Source organism: Cherax quadricarinatus, chromosome 3 (assembly GCF_038502225.1).
Source record: "Cherax quadricarinatus isolate ZL_2023a chromosome 3, ASM3850222v1, whole genome shotgun sequence".
Taxonomy (NCBI): Eukaryota; Metazoa; Arthropoda; class Malacostraca; order Decapoda; family Parastacidae; genus Cherax; species Cherax quadricarinatus.
In genome coordinates this window covers 41,521,082-41,537,296 of record NC_091294.1, presented here as the reverse complement: position 1 = coordinate 41,537,296, position 16,215 = coordinate 41,521,082, and the positions used below count along the sequence as shown (strand labels likewise).

At 43.5% G+C, this 16,215-nt stretch overlaps 1 protein-coding gene across 1 annotated transcript; it reads right to left on the bottom strand.

The window, feature by feature from the left end:
• Positions 1 to 419: 419 nt before the first annotated feature.
• On the bottom strand, positions 420 to 827 carry LOC138853857 (transmembrane channel-like protein; the record flags this gene model as incomplete). The annotated part of the gene is made up of 2 exons (XM_070093231.1): positions 420 to 542; positions 642 to 827. Coding segments are annotated over 2 exons (309 nt in total), but the record flags the coding sequence as incomplete, so codon positions are not given.
• Positions 828 to 16,215: the final 15,388 nt, after the last annotated feature.

The window sequence follows — 16,215 nt, the reverse complement described above, 5'->3', positions numbered from 1 at the left end:
CGTTTTCCCTCCTATTTAATAGGCCTCTTCCCTTCTTCAAGCGTTCTTAAGAGCTTCCTCTTCTTTATCACCACCTCTCTTATTGCTGTACAATTATTCCTCATTTTTCCTCACTCCCACCTTTCATTCCGTCTCTTCTCTCCCTTTCTGTCTTTTGTTACATTCAGCCAATTGCCTCACATTCTTTCCTTCCAATTCTTTCACTTTTTCTTCCTCCTCCTCTTCCCTGCCTCTCTTCCTTCCTTCTCCCTCCCTCTCTTCTCGCACTCTCCTCTTCTCTTACATATCAGAAGCTCACACCACAGGGTGCCAAATATCAAGGTGGAAGAGAGAAGAATTTCATTTAAGGCAGACTTCCCACTGTGATAAAGCCTGCCACGGTAAAATTGCTGAAGAAAAAACGTTAACTTTCAATAGGATCACGTGAAGCTCAAGTGTGTGGTGGTGGTGATTGTGGTGGTGATTGTGGTGGTGGTGACTTTGGTGGTGGTGATTGTGGTGGTGGTGGTGGTGATGGTGGTGGTGATTGTGGTGGTGGTGGTGGTGGTGATTGTGGTGGTGGTGGTTGTGGTGGTGGTGGTGATTGTGGTGATGGTGGTGATTGTGGTGGTGGTGACTTTGGTGGTGGTGATTGTGGTGGTGGTGGTGATTGTGGTGGTGGTGGTTGTGGTGGTGGTGGTGGTGGTTGTGGTGGTGGTGGTTGTGGTGCTGGTGGTGGTGATTGTGGTGGTGATTGTGGTGGTGGTGATTGTGGTGATGATTGTGGTGGTGGTGATTGTGGTGGTGATGATTGTGGTGGTGATTGTGGTGGTGGTGATTGTGGTGGTGGTGGTGATTGTGGTGGTGGTGATGATTGTGGTGGTGATTGTGGTGGTGGTGGTGATTGTGGTGATGGAGGTGATTGTGGTGGTGGTGATTGTGGTGGTGGCGATTGTGGTGGTGATTGTGGTGATTGTGGTGGTGATTGTGGTGGTGGATTGTGGTAGTGATGGTGATTGTGGTAGTGATGATTGTGGTAGTGGTGGTGGTGAATGAGGTGGTGATAGTGGTGGTGATTGTGGTAGTGATGATTTTGGTGTGGTGGTGGTGATTGTGGTGGTAATTATGATGGTGGTGGTGTCTTGGTGGTGTGGTGGTGATTGTGGTTTTGGTGATGACGGTGATGGTAGTAGTGTCGGTGATGGTGGTAGTGATGGTGACAGTGATGGTAGTGACAGTGATGGTGGTAGTGATGGTGACAGTGATGGTGGTAGGGATGGTGACGGTGATAGTGGTAGTGATGTTGACGGTGATGGTGGCAGTGTCGGTGATGGTGGTAGTGATGGTGACGGTGATGGTAGTAGTGTCGGTGATGGTGGTAGTGATGGTGACGGTGATGGTGGTAGTGATGGTGATAGGGATAGTGACGGTGATGGTGGTAGTGATGGTGACGGTGATGGTGGTAGTGATGGTAACGGTGATGTTGGTAGGGATGGTGACGGTGATGTTGGTAGAGATGGTGACGGTGATGGTGGTAGGGATGGTGATGGTAGTGACGGTGATGATGGCAGTGATGGTGACGGTGATGGTGGTAGAGATGGTGACGGTGATGATGGTAGTGATGGTGACGGTGATGGTGTCAGTGGTCGTAGTGATGGTGATAGTGACGGTGGTGACGGTGATGGTGGTAGTGATGGAGACAGTGATGGTGGTAGTGACGGTGATGGTGGTAGTGATGGTGACGGTGATGGTGGTAGTGATGGTGACGGTGGTGATGGTAGTGACCGTGATGGTGGTCGGGATGGTGGTCGTGATGGTGACGGGGATGGCGGTAGTGATGGTGACAGGGATAGTGGTCGTGATGGTAACGGTGATAGGGGTAGTGATGGTGACGGTAATGGTAGTGATGGTGACGGTGATGGTGGTCGGGATGGTGACGGTGATGGTGGTCGGGATGGTGACGGGGATGGTGGTCGTGATTGTGACGGGGATGGCGGTCGTGATGGTGACGTTGATGGTGGTCGTGATGGTGATGGGGATGGTGGTCGTGATGGTGACGGGGATGGAGGTCGTGATGGTGACGGTGATGGTGGTAGTGATGGTGACGGTGATGGTGACGGTGATGGTGATCGTGATGGTGACGGTGATGGTGGTCGTGATGGTGATGGTGGTGATGGTGACGGTGATGGTGGTAGTGATGGTGACGAGGATGGTGGTGATGGTGACGGGGATGGTGGTCGTGATGGTGATGGTGATGGTGGTAGTGCTGGTGACGGGGATGGTGGTGATGGTGACGGTGATGGTGGTAGTGATGGTGACGGGATGGTGATGGTGACGGGGATGGTGGTGGTGATGATGACGGTGATGGTGGTAGTGATGGTGACGGGGATGGTGGTGGTGATGGTGACGGTGATGGTGGTAGTGATGGTGACGGGGATGGTGGTGGTGATGGTGACGGTGCTGGTGGTGGTGATGGTGACGGGGATGGTGGTGATGGTGACGGTGATGGTGGTAGTGATGGTGACGGTGATGGTAGTGATGGTGACGGTGATGGTGGTAGTGATGGTGACGGTGATGGTGGTGGTGATGGTGACGGTGATGGTGGTAGTGATGGTGACGGGGATGGTGGTGGTGATGGTGATGGTGACGGTGATGCTGGTGGTGGTGACGGTGATGGTAGTGATGGTGACGGTGATGGTGGTGGTGACGGTGATGGTAGTGATGGTGACGGGGATGGTAGTGATGGTGACGGTGATGGTGGTCGTGATGGTGACGGGGATGGTGCCAGTAATACCTAAGCTACCAGAACATTTTCCATCACCAGCACTGTAAACACTGTCAACAATCAACACAAACTTCCAGGAAAAGAAACCTAACTTTTCACAGGAGAAAACCAAAGAGTTAGAAAAAAAAAATTACACAAACACAGATAAGAGAAACACACACACACACACACACAGACACACACACACACACACACACACACACACACACACACACACACACACACACACACACACACACACACACACACACACACACACACACACACACACATTTCAACTTACACATAAAATCCACTTCTCTAGAAATTACGAGAACTAAAAGCCATTTACTGCATATTAAATATCTTCCCTACGATTTTTGCTTTCTTAAGAATATATATAAAAAGGCATCTCGCAGAATAGAATTTTCTTCGTTTTCCGTTATCGATAATACAATATTTTAAAATTTAATCCCAGCTCTTGCGGCTAGGTAATTCTGGCCTATTGAAAACTATTCCTGGCTGGCAAAAAAAAAAATCTTGTAATCTTAGGAATCAGAAAAGATTCTTGCAACAGTGTAAGGGCAAAAAGACCATATTTGGTGTGAAGATGGGATGCGTTTTGGCGTTTGTGGAGAGAGAGACTTTAAGGAAGTTATTGTGTATTGATAAACCGTGTTTGATATTATACACAGACTCAGCGAAAAGCGATTTTGTTGAGTTTAATGGCAGAGTAAAACTTTCTCGTTGTGTGTGTGTCCCTCTCTCTCTCTCTCTCTCTCTCTCTCTCTCTCTCTCTCTTTGAGCGTTTGTGTATGCATGTGTGTGTATGTACTCTCACCGCTATGTACTCACCTATATATAGTCACCTATATGTGGTTGCAGGGGTCGATTCACAGCTCCAGGCTCCGCCTCTTCACTGGTCGCTACTATGTCTGCTCTCTCCCGGCTTTAAGAGACTTGTCGTACCTCTTCTTAAAGCTATGTATATAACCCACCTCTACGAATTCATTCTCCAGATTGTTGCACTTCCTAACAACCCTTCTCATAGGACCTTAGGTGCGCGACTAGTGTTGTTGCAAACCTTTGCACCTTCACCAATATCTTGATATACTTGACCAGGTATGGGCTCCATACTGGTGCTATGTACTCCAATATGGGCCTGACGTACACGGTATGGAGTGCCGGGTATGACATTTGCTGTAGCAGTTATTTGGCTGTTGTGCGCCTCACGGGATATGCTCGGTATGATACTCACCCCAAGATCCTTTTAATTAACTGAGGTCTATAGCCTTTACCTCCCGAACCTGAACTCCGTCTGCGATCTTCTTTGTCCTTCCCCAAACTTCATAACTTACTCCCGGTGGGGTTAAACATTTGTCAGACCAGCCTGGTATACTGTCCAGTTCCCTTTATAGCCCGTCCTGGTCCTTGTTCGCATGTGTGCGTGCATGTGCTTCTGACATAAAGGTTAACATAGAGTGCTAGCGAATGCAATATCCTTTCTTCCTGCGCCCAATTTATGAGTGGGAACATAAAAATTACAACAATATTGTTCAATCTTGCGCCATGGGACGCCCGCGCGCGCACGCACACACACACACACACACAGTGCAAAGGTTTGCAACAAGACTAGTCCCAGAGCTAAGAGGTATGTCCTACGAGGAGAGGTTAAGGGAAATCAACCTGACGACACTGGAGGACAGGAGAGATAGGGGGGACATGATAACAACATACAAAATACTGAGAGGAATTGACAAGGTGGACAAAGACAGGATGTTCCAGAGATTGGACACAGTAACAAGGGGACACAGTTGGAAGCTAAAGACACAGATGAATCACAGGGATGTTAGGAAGTATTTCTTCAGCCACAGAGTAGTCAGTAAGTGGAATAGTTTGGGAAGCGATGTAGTGGAGGCAGGATCCATACATAGCTTTAAGCAGAGGTATGATAAAGCTCACGGCTCAGGGAGAGTGACCTAGTAGCGATCAGTGAAGAGGCGGGGCCAGGAGCTCGGACTCGACCCCCGCAACCTCAACTAGGTGAGTACACACACACACACACACACACACACACACATACATACACACAAACGACTTGAAATATAACCTCTGACTTCCGAAAGCAGAAATGCAGAACGAAATTCCATTAAACAACTAATCTATTACTATATATATATATATATATGTATATATATATTATATATATATATATGTATATATATATATATATATGTATATATATATTTTTTTTTTTTTATAGGGAAGTACCACCTCTATAGCTGGAATGGGGACCCTCATCCTCAGAGAAGACAATAAACGTACCTCAGGGAAAACTCAAGGTTCTCCCCGGAGCTGTTTGAATATTTTCTCCTCCTACCACCCCCTATATATTTTTTATTCTATGTGAACATTTATTAATAAACAAAATACATTTACAGAAAAAAACACAAATATGAATACAATGGCGCAATGTATCAAAGATCATGAATTTCCTCCAGCTCCTCCGAGGCTGGACGTGAGCCAAGTATGCAGCAAGCATTTCCCCTCTGGATGGCGACGCTGAGGCGCTGGAACATGAAAGTGGCTGCCCTTCGGTCCCTGGTGGTGTCGATGAGTCTGGAACCCAATTCTTTAAGGAAACGTGTGGCATTTTTTCCCATGATCCCAAGGTCTCTGATCCCACTGGGACAAATTGATTCTGTTGGCTAATGTCCCTGTACTTGCTGATCTTGTACTCCTCCCTGTGGTCAGCAGCTCCTCCCTGTCGTCCCACACTGTGATGGATATAGGTGTCAGCCAGTGTGGAAACACAAGTATAGTCCCATGCTAAGAGCTTGCCATTCTTCCAAAGATAGATGGTGATCCCGTCGGGGCGGTTTGCTGGGTTGTGGGTATTGCTTGCTGCAAGTGATCGGGGCTCCCTCTCGGCAGGGCATCCAGCTGTAGCAAGGGTTCTCTTAATGATGTCGTTGACCTCATTGTGTCTTGCATGCCAGCCCTTGGTTTTGGAACAGTTAAGACCATGTAGACCGTATTGGTCTGCTTGCACTTCGCCGCAAATACACATATATTCTGTGTGAATTGGGGCAGCAAGGCGCAGAGCCACTGCAATACGGAGGGTCTTAGGGTCGAGTCGCGTTCCCATTGCCGATATGGGAACTGTTTGGAGGAAGTCCCCGGAGTGAGGTGCACTCACAGCCTGGAGACGGGCAATCTCCCTATCTGATGTTGCAGCCCTGAGCATGTTGGCAAGCACCTTTTCAGCAATTGGGCCATCCCAGCTTGACTGTTTGTGAGCCAGTGCTGCACTAGGGTTTGGTTCTGGAGCAGCAAGTCTCCATTCGGTGATGGCACTGGCATAACTAGGGTCTTCTATTCCTGCTGAGTCACTGAGGGTGTCAGGAAGAATTTGTCTTATCAACTCGTTTGATGCAATGGAAGAGGATAGGAAAGCTGGTAGAGCAATCTGGGAGGATCTGCGTACTCCTAGCCCTCCAAGCATGACCGGAAGTGAGGCTTGCAACCACTGTCCATCGTCAAGGGAAAGATTCAATACACTCTCTAGCATGGCCTTCAGGAGAGAGTCATATTCCTTGAGTTTTGGACTGCTGAAGGCTGGGGAGCATCTCAGAAAATAGGTAAGTTTTGGGATTGAGAGGCACCTGGTGAGTAGGTAGAAGGCATCGTGTGTGTCAGTGTCTTTCATCCTGCTTTCCATCGTCCGGAGGTCTGAGACTTTTTTTCCTAGGATCAGATCGATGGCATTGGACCCAAGAGGAGCACCGAGGAGAGTACTATTGGCTGGATCAATGGCTCGTGCTCCTTGTAAAACGGCACTAATATTCTGGATCATCTGTTGATTGGTAGAAACTATTTCACATTTGGTGGGGTTTAAAGAAAGGCCCAGGCTTTCTCCCATGTCTTTAATTTTACTGATGTCCTCCAGGAGAGATTCTGTTGTGCCAGCTAGGGTACCGTCGTCCAGGAACCAGATATTGAGCTCGCTGGAGAGTGCCTCCGTGACTTCCTTGATGACCAAACAAAATAGAAAGGGGGCGAGAGGGTTTCCCTGTTGCACGCCCTCACACGAGTCAATTTCATGGTCCCCAAACAATAGTTTGGAAGTCACACTATAACACGATTCTATGAAGGGATAAAGGGAAGGGAAGTTTCTATAAACTGCTTGGAGAGCAGCATCCCTTCTGACTGAGTTGAAAGCATTGGCAAAGTCCAATTTGACCAAGGCTTTTTCATAGGACATGTTTTTGATATATACTCGTGCTGCGTGGGCAGCTGCTTCACAGCCCTGTTGAACGCCGAAAGCGAGCTGTGTTGGTTTCAGCATTGCAGCAGCCTCTTGACTTACCCTTCTTACTGCAGCCTTGGCGACTAGGCGCCGAAGGGTGTTACCCACTGCAATGGGCCTGATTCCGCCATCATTTTTCCGGAGGGCACACAATGAGGCACCAAAGAAAAAGGGTCTGATGGCCTCTGGGACACCGCCAGCCAGGCACAGGTTTGAAAATTTGGTGAGTTCAGACAGCAGCCTCTCTGAAACCTCACCAAGTGCTGGATTGAGTATTTGTTTTAAGTGTTGAGGCCTTAAACCGGTGAAACCTCCTGCTGAGCCCTGTGGAAATGACATAGCAGCTTCATACACATCAGCATCCTGTAAGGTTAGATGTTCTTCGCCTGCTGCAATGTCAGGGAGGTCAATGTTGGTACTGGGAGCCCTGGGTGGATGTGTGGGTGGATATATATATATATATATATATATATATATATATATATATATATATATATATATATATATATATATATATATATATATATATATATATATTTTATTTATTATCACACTGGCCGATTCCCACCAAGGCAGGGTGGCCCGAAAAAGAAAAACTTTCACCATCATTCACTCCATCACTGTCTTGCCAGAAGGGTGCTTTACACTACAGTTTTTAAACTGCAACATTAACACCCCTCCTTCAGAGTGCAGGCACTGTACTTCCCATCTCCAGGACTCAAGTCTGGCCTGCCGGTTTCCCTGAATCCCTTCATAAATGTTACTTTGCTCACACTCCAACAGCACGTCAAGTATTAAAAACCATTTGTCTCCATTCACTCCTATCAAACACGCTCACGCATGCCTGCTGGAAGTCCAAGCCCCTCGCACACAAAACCTCCTTTACCCCCTCCCTCCAACCCTTCCTAGGCCGACCCCTACCCCGCCTTCCTTCCACTACAGACTGATACACTCTTGAAGTTATTCTGTTTCGCTCCATTCTCTCTACATGTCCGAACCACCTCAACAACCCTTCCTCAGCCATCTGGACAACAGTTTTGGTAATCCCGCACCTCCTCCTAACTTCCAAACTACGAATTCTCTGCATTATATTCACACCACACATTGCCCTCAGACATGACATCTCCACTGCCTCCAGCCTTCTCCTCGCTGCAACATTCATCACCCATGCTTCACACCCATATAAGAGCGTTGGTAAAACTATACTCACATACATTCCCCTCTTTGCCTCCAAGGACAAAGTTCTCTGTCTCCACAGACTCCTAAGTGCACCACTCACTCTTTTTCCCTCATCAATTCTATGATTCACCTCATCTTTCATAGACCCATCCGCTGACACGTCCACTCCCAAATATCTGAATACGTTCACCTCTTCCATACTCTCTCCCTCCAATCTGATATTCAATCTTTCATCACCTAATCTTTTTGTTATCCTCATAACCTTACTCTTTCCTGTATTCACCTTTAATTTTCTTCTTTTGCACACCCTACCAAATTCATCCACCAATCTCTGCAGCTTCTCTTCAGAATCTCCCAAGAGCACAGTGTCATCAGCAAAGAGCAGCTGTGACAACTCCCACCCTGTGTGTGATTCTTTATCTTTTAACTCCACGCCTCTTGCCAAGACCCTCGCATTTACTTCTCTTACAACCCCATCTATAAATATATTAAACAACCACGGTGACATCACACATCCTTGTCTAAGGCCTACTTTTACTGGGAAAAAATTTCCCTCTTTTCTACATACTCTAACTTGAGCCTCACTATCCTCGTAAAAACTCTTCACTGCTTTCAGTAACCTACCTCCTACACCATACACTTGCAACATCTGCCACATTGCCCCCCTATCCACCCTGTCATACGCCTTTTCCAAATCCATAAATGCCACAAAGACCTCTTTAGCCTTATCTAAATACTGTTCACTTATATGTTTCACTGTAAACACCTGGTCCACACACCCCCTACCTTTCCTAAAGCCTCCTTGTTCATCTGCTATCCTATTCTCCGTCTTATTCTTAATTCTTTCAATTATAACTCTACCATACACTTTACCATGTACACTCAACAGACTTATCCCCCTATAATTTTTGCACTCTCTTTTATCCCCTTTGCCTTTATACAAAGGAACTATGCATGCTCTCTGCCAATCCCTAGGTACCTTACCCTCTTCCATACATTTATTAAATAATTGCACCAACCACTCCAAAACTATATCCCCACCTGATTTTAACATTTCTATCTTTATCCCATCAATCCCGGCTGCCTTACCCCCTTTCATTTTACCTACTGCCTCACGAACTTCCCCCACACTCACAACTGGCTCTTCCTCACTCCTACAAGATGTTATTCCTCCTTGCCCTATACACGAAATCACAGCTTCCCTATCTTCATCAACATTTAACAATTTCTCAAAATATTCCCTCCATCTTCCCAATACCTCTAACTCTCCATTTAATAACTCTCCTCTCCTATTTTTAACTGACAAATCCATTTGTTCTCTAGGCTTCCTTAACTTGTTAATCTCACTCCAAAACTTTTTCTTATTTTCAACAAAATTTGTTGATAACAGCTCACCCACTCTCTCATTTGCTCTCTTTTTACATTGCTTCACCACTCTCTTAACCTCTCTCTTTTTCTCCATATACTCTTCCCTCCTTGCATCACTTCTACTTTGTAAAAACTTCTCATATGCTAACTTTTTCTCCCTTACTACTCTCTTTACATCATCATTCCACCAATTGCTCCTCTTCCCTCCTGCACCCACTTTCCTGTAACCACAAACTTCTGCTGAACACTCTAACACTACATTTTTAAACCTACCCCATTCCTCTTCGACCCCATTGCCTATGCTCTCATTAGCCCATCTATATATACATATATATATATATATATATATATATATATATATATATATATATATATATATATATCAATACTGGGTATTGGTTCTTTGATTCTTAAACAAAATATGCTGTAAAAATTAGCAGGATAGACCAGCCTACTACCGAGTCATTAACTGACTCGTCTCCACTTTCCTGAGGCCTAGACCACTACTCACCTAATTGTACTCACCTAATTGTGATTGCAGGGGACGAGACTCGGCTCCTGGCCCCGCCTCTTCATTGAGTGCTACTTGGTCCTCTCTTTCTCCCTGTTCCATGAACTTTATCATACCTCATCTTGAAGCTATACATTATATGGCTCCTGCCTCAACTACCTCACTTGCTAGGCTATTACTCTATTACTGATGAAATACTTCCTAACATCCCTGTGATTCATCCGAGTCTTCAACTTCCAATTGTGACCCCTTGTTTATATGTCCCCTCTCTGGAACATCCTGACAGACTTCTTAATACAGAAATTTCATCACTGCCTTTTCTATCATCGTGAAGTCTGTCATTTTTCTGAACTTTTCTTTCTGTGACTTGTTTTCTAATTTCGTTTTTCTTTTTTGTCACTGTTGCGGCCCCCTACCAAACTAGCGGTTAAATAGTTAACCTGCCGGCCGGCAGTACCACTGGGTACGTCATCAAACCCAATGTGGGGACTGCTGAGCCGGCCTTAGAGCATTAAGTACCTGAACAACTAACGGTACACATCTAAGCAGTAGGTACCTGAACACCTAATGGTACACATCTACTGGCAGTAGAGTATTCTACTGGCTTCTACTGATTTTAGAAGCGCTCACCGCAGCTCACTGAGTCTGTTGGCCTCAGTTATCTGACGGCCGCATTCAGTGAGCTTGCAACATAGTGTGCGCTGCACCGGACCACCTTGCGGTGTGTGAACCGGCTTTGGAGAGTATTTACTGGACTACCGGTGATGTCTGCGGACTCACAGCCTACGCTTGTCAACTGTGGGCCGGAGTCATCTGATGCTGTTTAGTGGGACATTACATGAAGAAAAGGTTGGAGTGTTACACTGAACTGGGCCAGGACTGTAGTGTGACACTTAGGGAAGTATGATGGAGTGGAACACTGAGATATGCTACAGGACCGTAGTGGAACACTGAGAAGAAAAGGGTGTCGTGTGACACTGAAGATGGCCTGGTTGTAGTGTACATTGAATAGTGTCATGTGACTGGCCTCGACAAAAACGCTATGCGGGTAGTGTGACGCAGAGACAAGGGTGTCAAGTGTGACACGGTGGAGAAAGTGTGTATTACACGGAGAAAAGGGTGTCAAGTGACACGGTGGAGAAAGAGCGTCACAACTCGGATAAGTGTCGTGAGAAACGCAGTTGATTATAATTTATTATTATACAAATGTTATTTATAATTTATTAATTTAGCATAGATATATATATTATTATTTTAAGATGCTAATAATTTATTATTGTAACATGTAGATATATTTTAAATACCTCCTAGACCAAAGATTGTTTTTATATAATATTAAAGATTAATTGATTTTAATGTCTATTGATGTATCCCGAACTCTTTATTACAAAAGGAGTAAAACTTACCATCTTTTAAAAATTACTTTTTTTTGTAATAGTCACTTAATTCCCATCTCAATGGACTACTTCAGCTTATTATTTTAATAATTTTGGTAACACTTTTTATTTATGAAAATGTAGCTCTGAGAGCTCCCACTTTATTTCAGATTCGCTATGTTTTTAAGGAAGAAATCTTTCTGCGCTTGCACATTCATTTCTTAGACAAACTCTCTTAAAAAACGCATCAGAACACCAGAGATAACATCACACATCCCTATTTAATTAAGGTCTAAGTTTATTTAGCATATCTTCACCTTTGTTACCAATATTGTGAGTCTCACACACTATATTTTTAAGCTTATTAGCATTATTATTATTATTTTAAACAATAATTAACAATTTGATCATTAACGATATACAGTATTAACAATGATCTCATCCTATTTCCAGATGCACCACAGCGTTACTTTCCGATTTTCAATATCCCTAAAAGCAAGCCATTAATAAAAGAAATACGTTTAATAAGTATCGAGAAATTTACTCTGTTCCCCCCAAACTCTCTGAGAAAAGTTACCTTGCAGCAGGAATAAGAGTGGGAATCCCTTATGTAAGAGACGGAGGACGGAGATACTGAGGAATAAACGTCGAAATACCAGAGCTGCAGCAGTGCACAAGTAAATCACAATGTGGAGATGAAACTAATCGATGTTTCGGTCCGACCTTGACCACTACGAAGTCGAAATTTAATAATGGTTTAGAAGGGACCGAAACGTTTAGTCTCCAATTTATTGGGATGTAAATTGTTACTTTTTCTGGACTTTGAGTCCAGATGGTGTATGCACACTTCCGTCCAGTGTGGACTTAAGTCATGTACTTAAACTATGCTCAGTTTCATACCTGTGTGATGTTTTTATCTCTGTTGAGTCCAGTATTTTGGATATGAGTCGACTATCTTAGTATGTGGCGTTAATTCAACGACGTTCTCGGCTGTCACTGCAAACATACGTTCACACACTCGTAATATTGACAAACAAAAGCTAGAGAAAGGCCAGAGATTTTAAATCAAATTAGTCCCAGAGCTGAAGGGCATACCTGGAGTTTACCTGGAGGGAGTTCAGGTGGTCAACGCCCCCGCGGCCCGGTCTGTGACCAGGCCTCCTGGTGGATCAGAGCCTGATCCACCTCATATCACTAGAAGAGTGAAGACTCGGAAGAAAATGTGACCACGAAGTATTTATTATCAGTGTATATAAAGAGAGCCTTGGCATCGGAGGGATACATACAATGACTTAAAGATGACACATAAAAATGAAAGCGACACACACAGATTTTGGGAAATAAGTTATTAGTGTAAGAATAAAGAATAAATGAGTATGATTTTCAAAAGTAGGAATTACAGGGAGGAAGAGGCAAGGAATCAACAAGGAGTAGGTCCAAGAGCTAGAACACCACACGCAAGAAAAACTCAATGGATATAAAAAAAACACAAAAACATCACAACACACACAGAGCAAAACAAACAACACGTATTTGCTTGCATTTACAACACTCCCCAAATTTCTACACTAAATCAACACACCTGCATTAATATTCAGGGAGACTAAACTTTGTAATTTTAGAGTTAGATTTACAGATGCTTTACTGTCTGCCCTCACCTTGCCATTCAATCACCAACATTTTAATAAATGAATAGATTAACAGGCAGAAATAGAGGTAGACTTTGATATATATAAACCATACCCCGGCCGGGATTGAACCCGCGGTCATATATATATATATATATATATATATATATATATATATATATATATATGTCATGCCGAATATGTAAAACTGGTCAATTAGCAAGAACTCATTAAAAATTAAGTCCTATCTGAAATTTTCTCTTATACATTTAAAGATATATTTTTTTCATTAATGTTAATGTCAAAAATTTTAATTTTGCACCAAAAGAATCTTAGAAAACTTACCTAACCTTATTATAACAAGAACAATTTGTTTTAGCCTAATCCAACTAAATATATTTTAGAGTTGTTTACAGTAATTTAATACTAAACAAACACAGTGAAATATATTTTTTTCGTTAGGTTCAGAATGATTTTGGCGAAATTATTACACACAAATTTTCACTTGTCCTATATGGCAAGATGAGTGTTGCTATTTAAGCCAAGATCGCAAGTTCTGCCTATTCGGCACGACATTATATATATATATATATATATATATATATATATATATATATATATATATATATATATATATATATATATATATTTTTTTTTTATTATCACACTGGCCGATTCCCACCAAGGCAGGGTGGCCCGAAAAAGAAAAACTTTCACCATCATTCACTCCATCACTGTCTTGCCAGAAGGGTGCTTTACACTACAGTTTTTAAACTGCAACATTAACACCCCTCCTTCAGAGTGCAGGCACTGTACTTCCCATCTCCAGGACTCAAGTCCGGCCTGCCGGTTTCCCTGAATCCCTTCATAAATGTTACTTTGCTCACACTCCAACAGCACGTCAAGTATTAAAAACCATTTGTCTCCATTCACTCCTATCAAACACGCTCACGCATGCCTGCTGGAAGTCCAAGCCCCTCGCACACAAAACCTCCTTTACCCCCTCCCTCCAACCCTTCCTAGGCCGACCCCTACCCCGCCTTCCTTCCACTACAGACTGATACACTCTTGAAGTTATTCTGTTTCGCTCCATTCTCTCTACATGTCCGAACCACCTCAACAACCCTTCCTCAGCCCTCTGGACAACAGTTTTGGTAATCCCGCACCTCCTCCTAACTTCCAAACTACGAATTCTCTGCATTATATTCACACCACATTGCCCTCAGACATGACATCTCCACTGCCTCCAGCCTTCTCCTCGCTGCAACATTCATCACCCATGCTTCACACCCATATAAGAGCGTTGGTAAAACTATACTCTCATACATTCCCCTCTTTGCCTCCAAGGACAAAGTTCTCTGTCTCCACAGACTCCTAAGTGCACCACTCACTGTTTTTCCCTCATCAATTCTATGATTCACCTCATCTTTCATAGACCCATCCGCTGACACGTCCACTCCCAAATATCTGAATACGTTCACCTCCTCCATACTCTCTCCCTCCAATCTGATATTCAATCTTTCATCACCTAATCTTTTTGTTATCCTCATAACGTTACTCTTTCCTGTATTCACCTTTAATTTTCTTCTTTTGCACACCCTACCAAATTCATCCACCAATCTCTGCAGCTTCTCTTCAGAATCTCCCAAGAGCACAGTGTCATCAGCAAAGAGCAGCTGTGACAACTCCCACCCTGTGTGTGATTCTTTATCTTTTAACTCCACGCCTCTTGCCAAGACCCTCGCATTTACTTCTCTTACAACCCCATCTATAAATATATTAAACAACCACGGTGACATCACACATCCTTGTCTAAGGCCTACTTTTACTGGGAAAAAATTTCCCTTTTTTCTACATACTCTAACTTGAGCTTCACTATCCTCGTAAAAACTCTTCACTGCTTTCAGTAACCTACCTCCTACACCATACACTTGCAACATCTGCCACATTGCCCCCCTATCCACCCTGTCATACGCCTTTTCCAAATCCATAAATGCCACAAAGACCTCTTTAGCCTTATCTAAATACTGTTCACTTATATGTTTCACTGTAAACACCTGGTCCACACACCCCCTACCTTTCCTAAAGCCTCCTTGTTCATCTGCTATCCTATTCTCCGTCTTACTCTTAATTCTTTCAATTATAACTCTACCATACACTTTACCAGGTACACTCAACAGACTTATCCCCCTATAATTTTTGCACTCTCTTTTATCCCCTTTGCCTTTATACAAAGGAACTATGCATGCTCTCTGCCAATCCCTAGGTACCTTACCCTCTTCCATACATTTATTAAATAATTGCACCAACCACTCCAAAACTATATCCCCACCTGCTTTTAACATTTCTATCTTTATCCCATCAATCCCGGCTGCCTTACCCCCTTTCATTTTACCTACTGCCTCACGAACTTCCCCCACACTCACAACTGGCTCTTCCTCACTCCTACAAGATGTTATTCCTCCTTGCCCTATACACGAAATCACAGCTTCCCTATCTTCATCAACATTTAACAATTCCTCAAAATATTCCCTCCATCTTCCCAATACCTCTAACTCTCCATTTAATAACTCTCCTCTCCTATTTTTAACTGACAAATCCATTTGTTCTCTAGGCTTCCTTAACTTGTTAATCTCACTCCAAAACTTTTTCTTATTTTCAACAAAATTTGTTGATATATATATATATTATATAAATATTATATATATATATATATATATATATATATATCTTTGGCTTATCTTTTTAACATATCACTACAAACTGGCATAGTGCCTGATATGTGGAAAATGGCAAATGTAATACCTATTTCCAGGCAGGTGACAGGTCCTTGGCTTCGAACTATAGACCAATAAGCCTTACCTCCATAGTGGAAAAATTTATGGAATCAATAATTGCCGAAGCAATTCGTAGCCATCTTGACAGGCACAGATTGTTTAATGAATCTCAACACGGTTTTACAAAGGGGCGTTCCTGTCTTACGAATTTACTAACATTTTTCACTAAGGTGTTTGAGGAGGTAGATCATGGTAATCACTATGATATTGTGTATATGGACTTCAGTAAGGCTTTCGATAGAGTTCCACACCAGAGGCTATTGA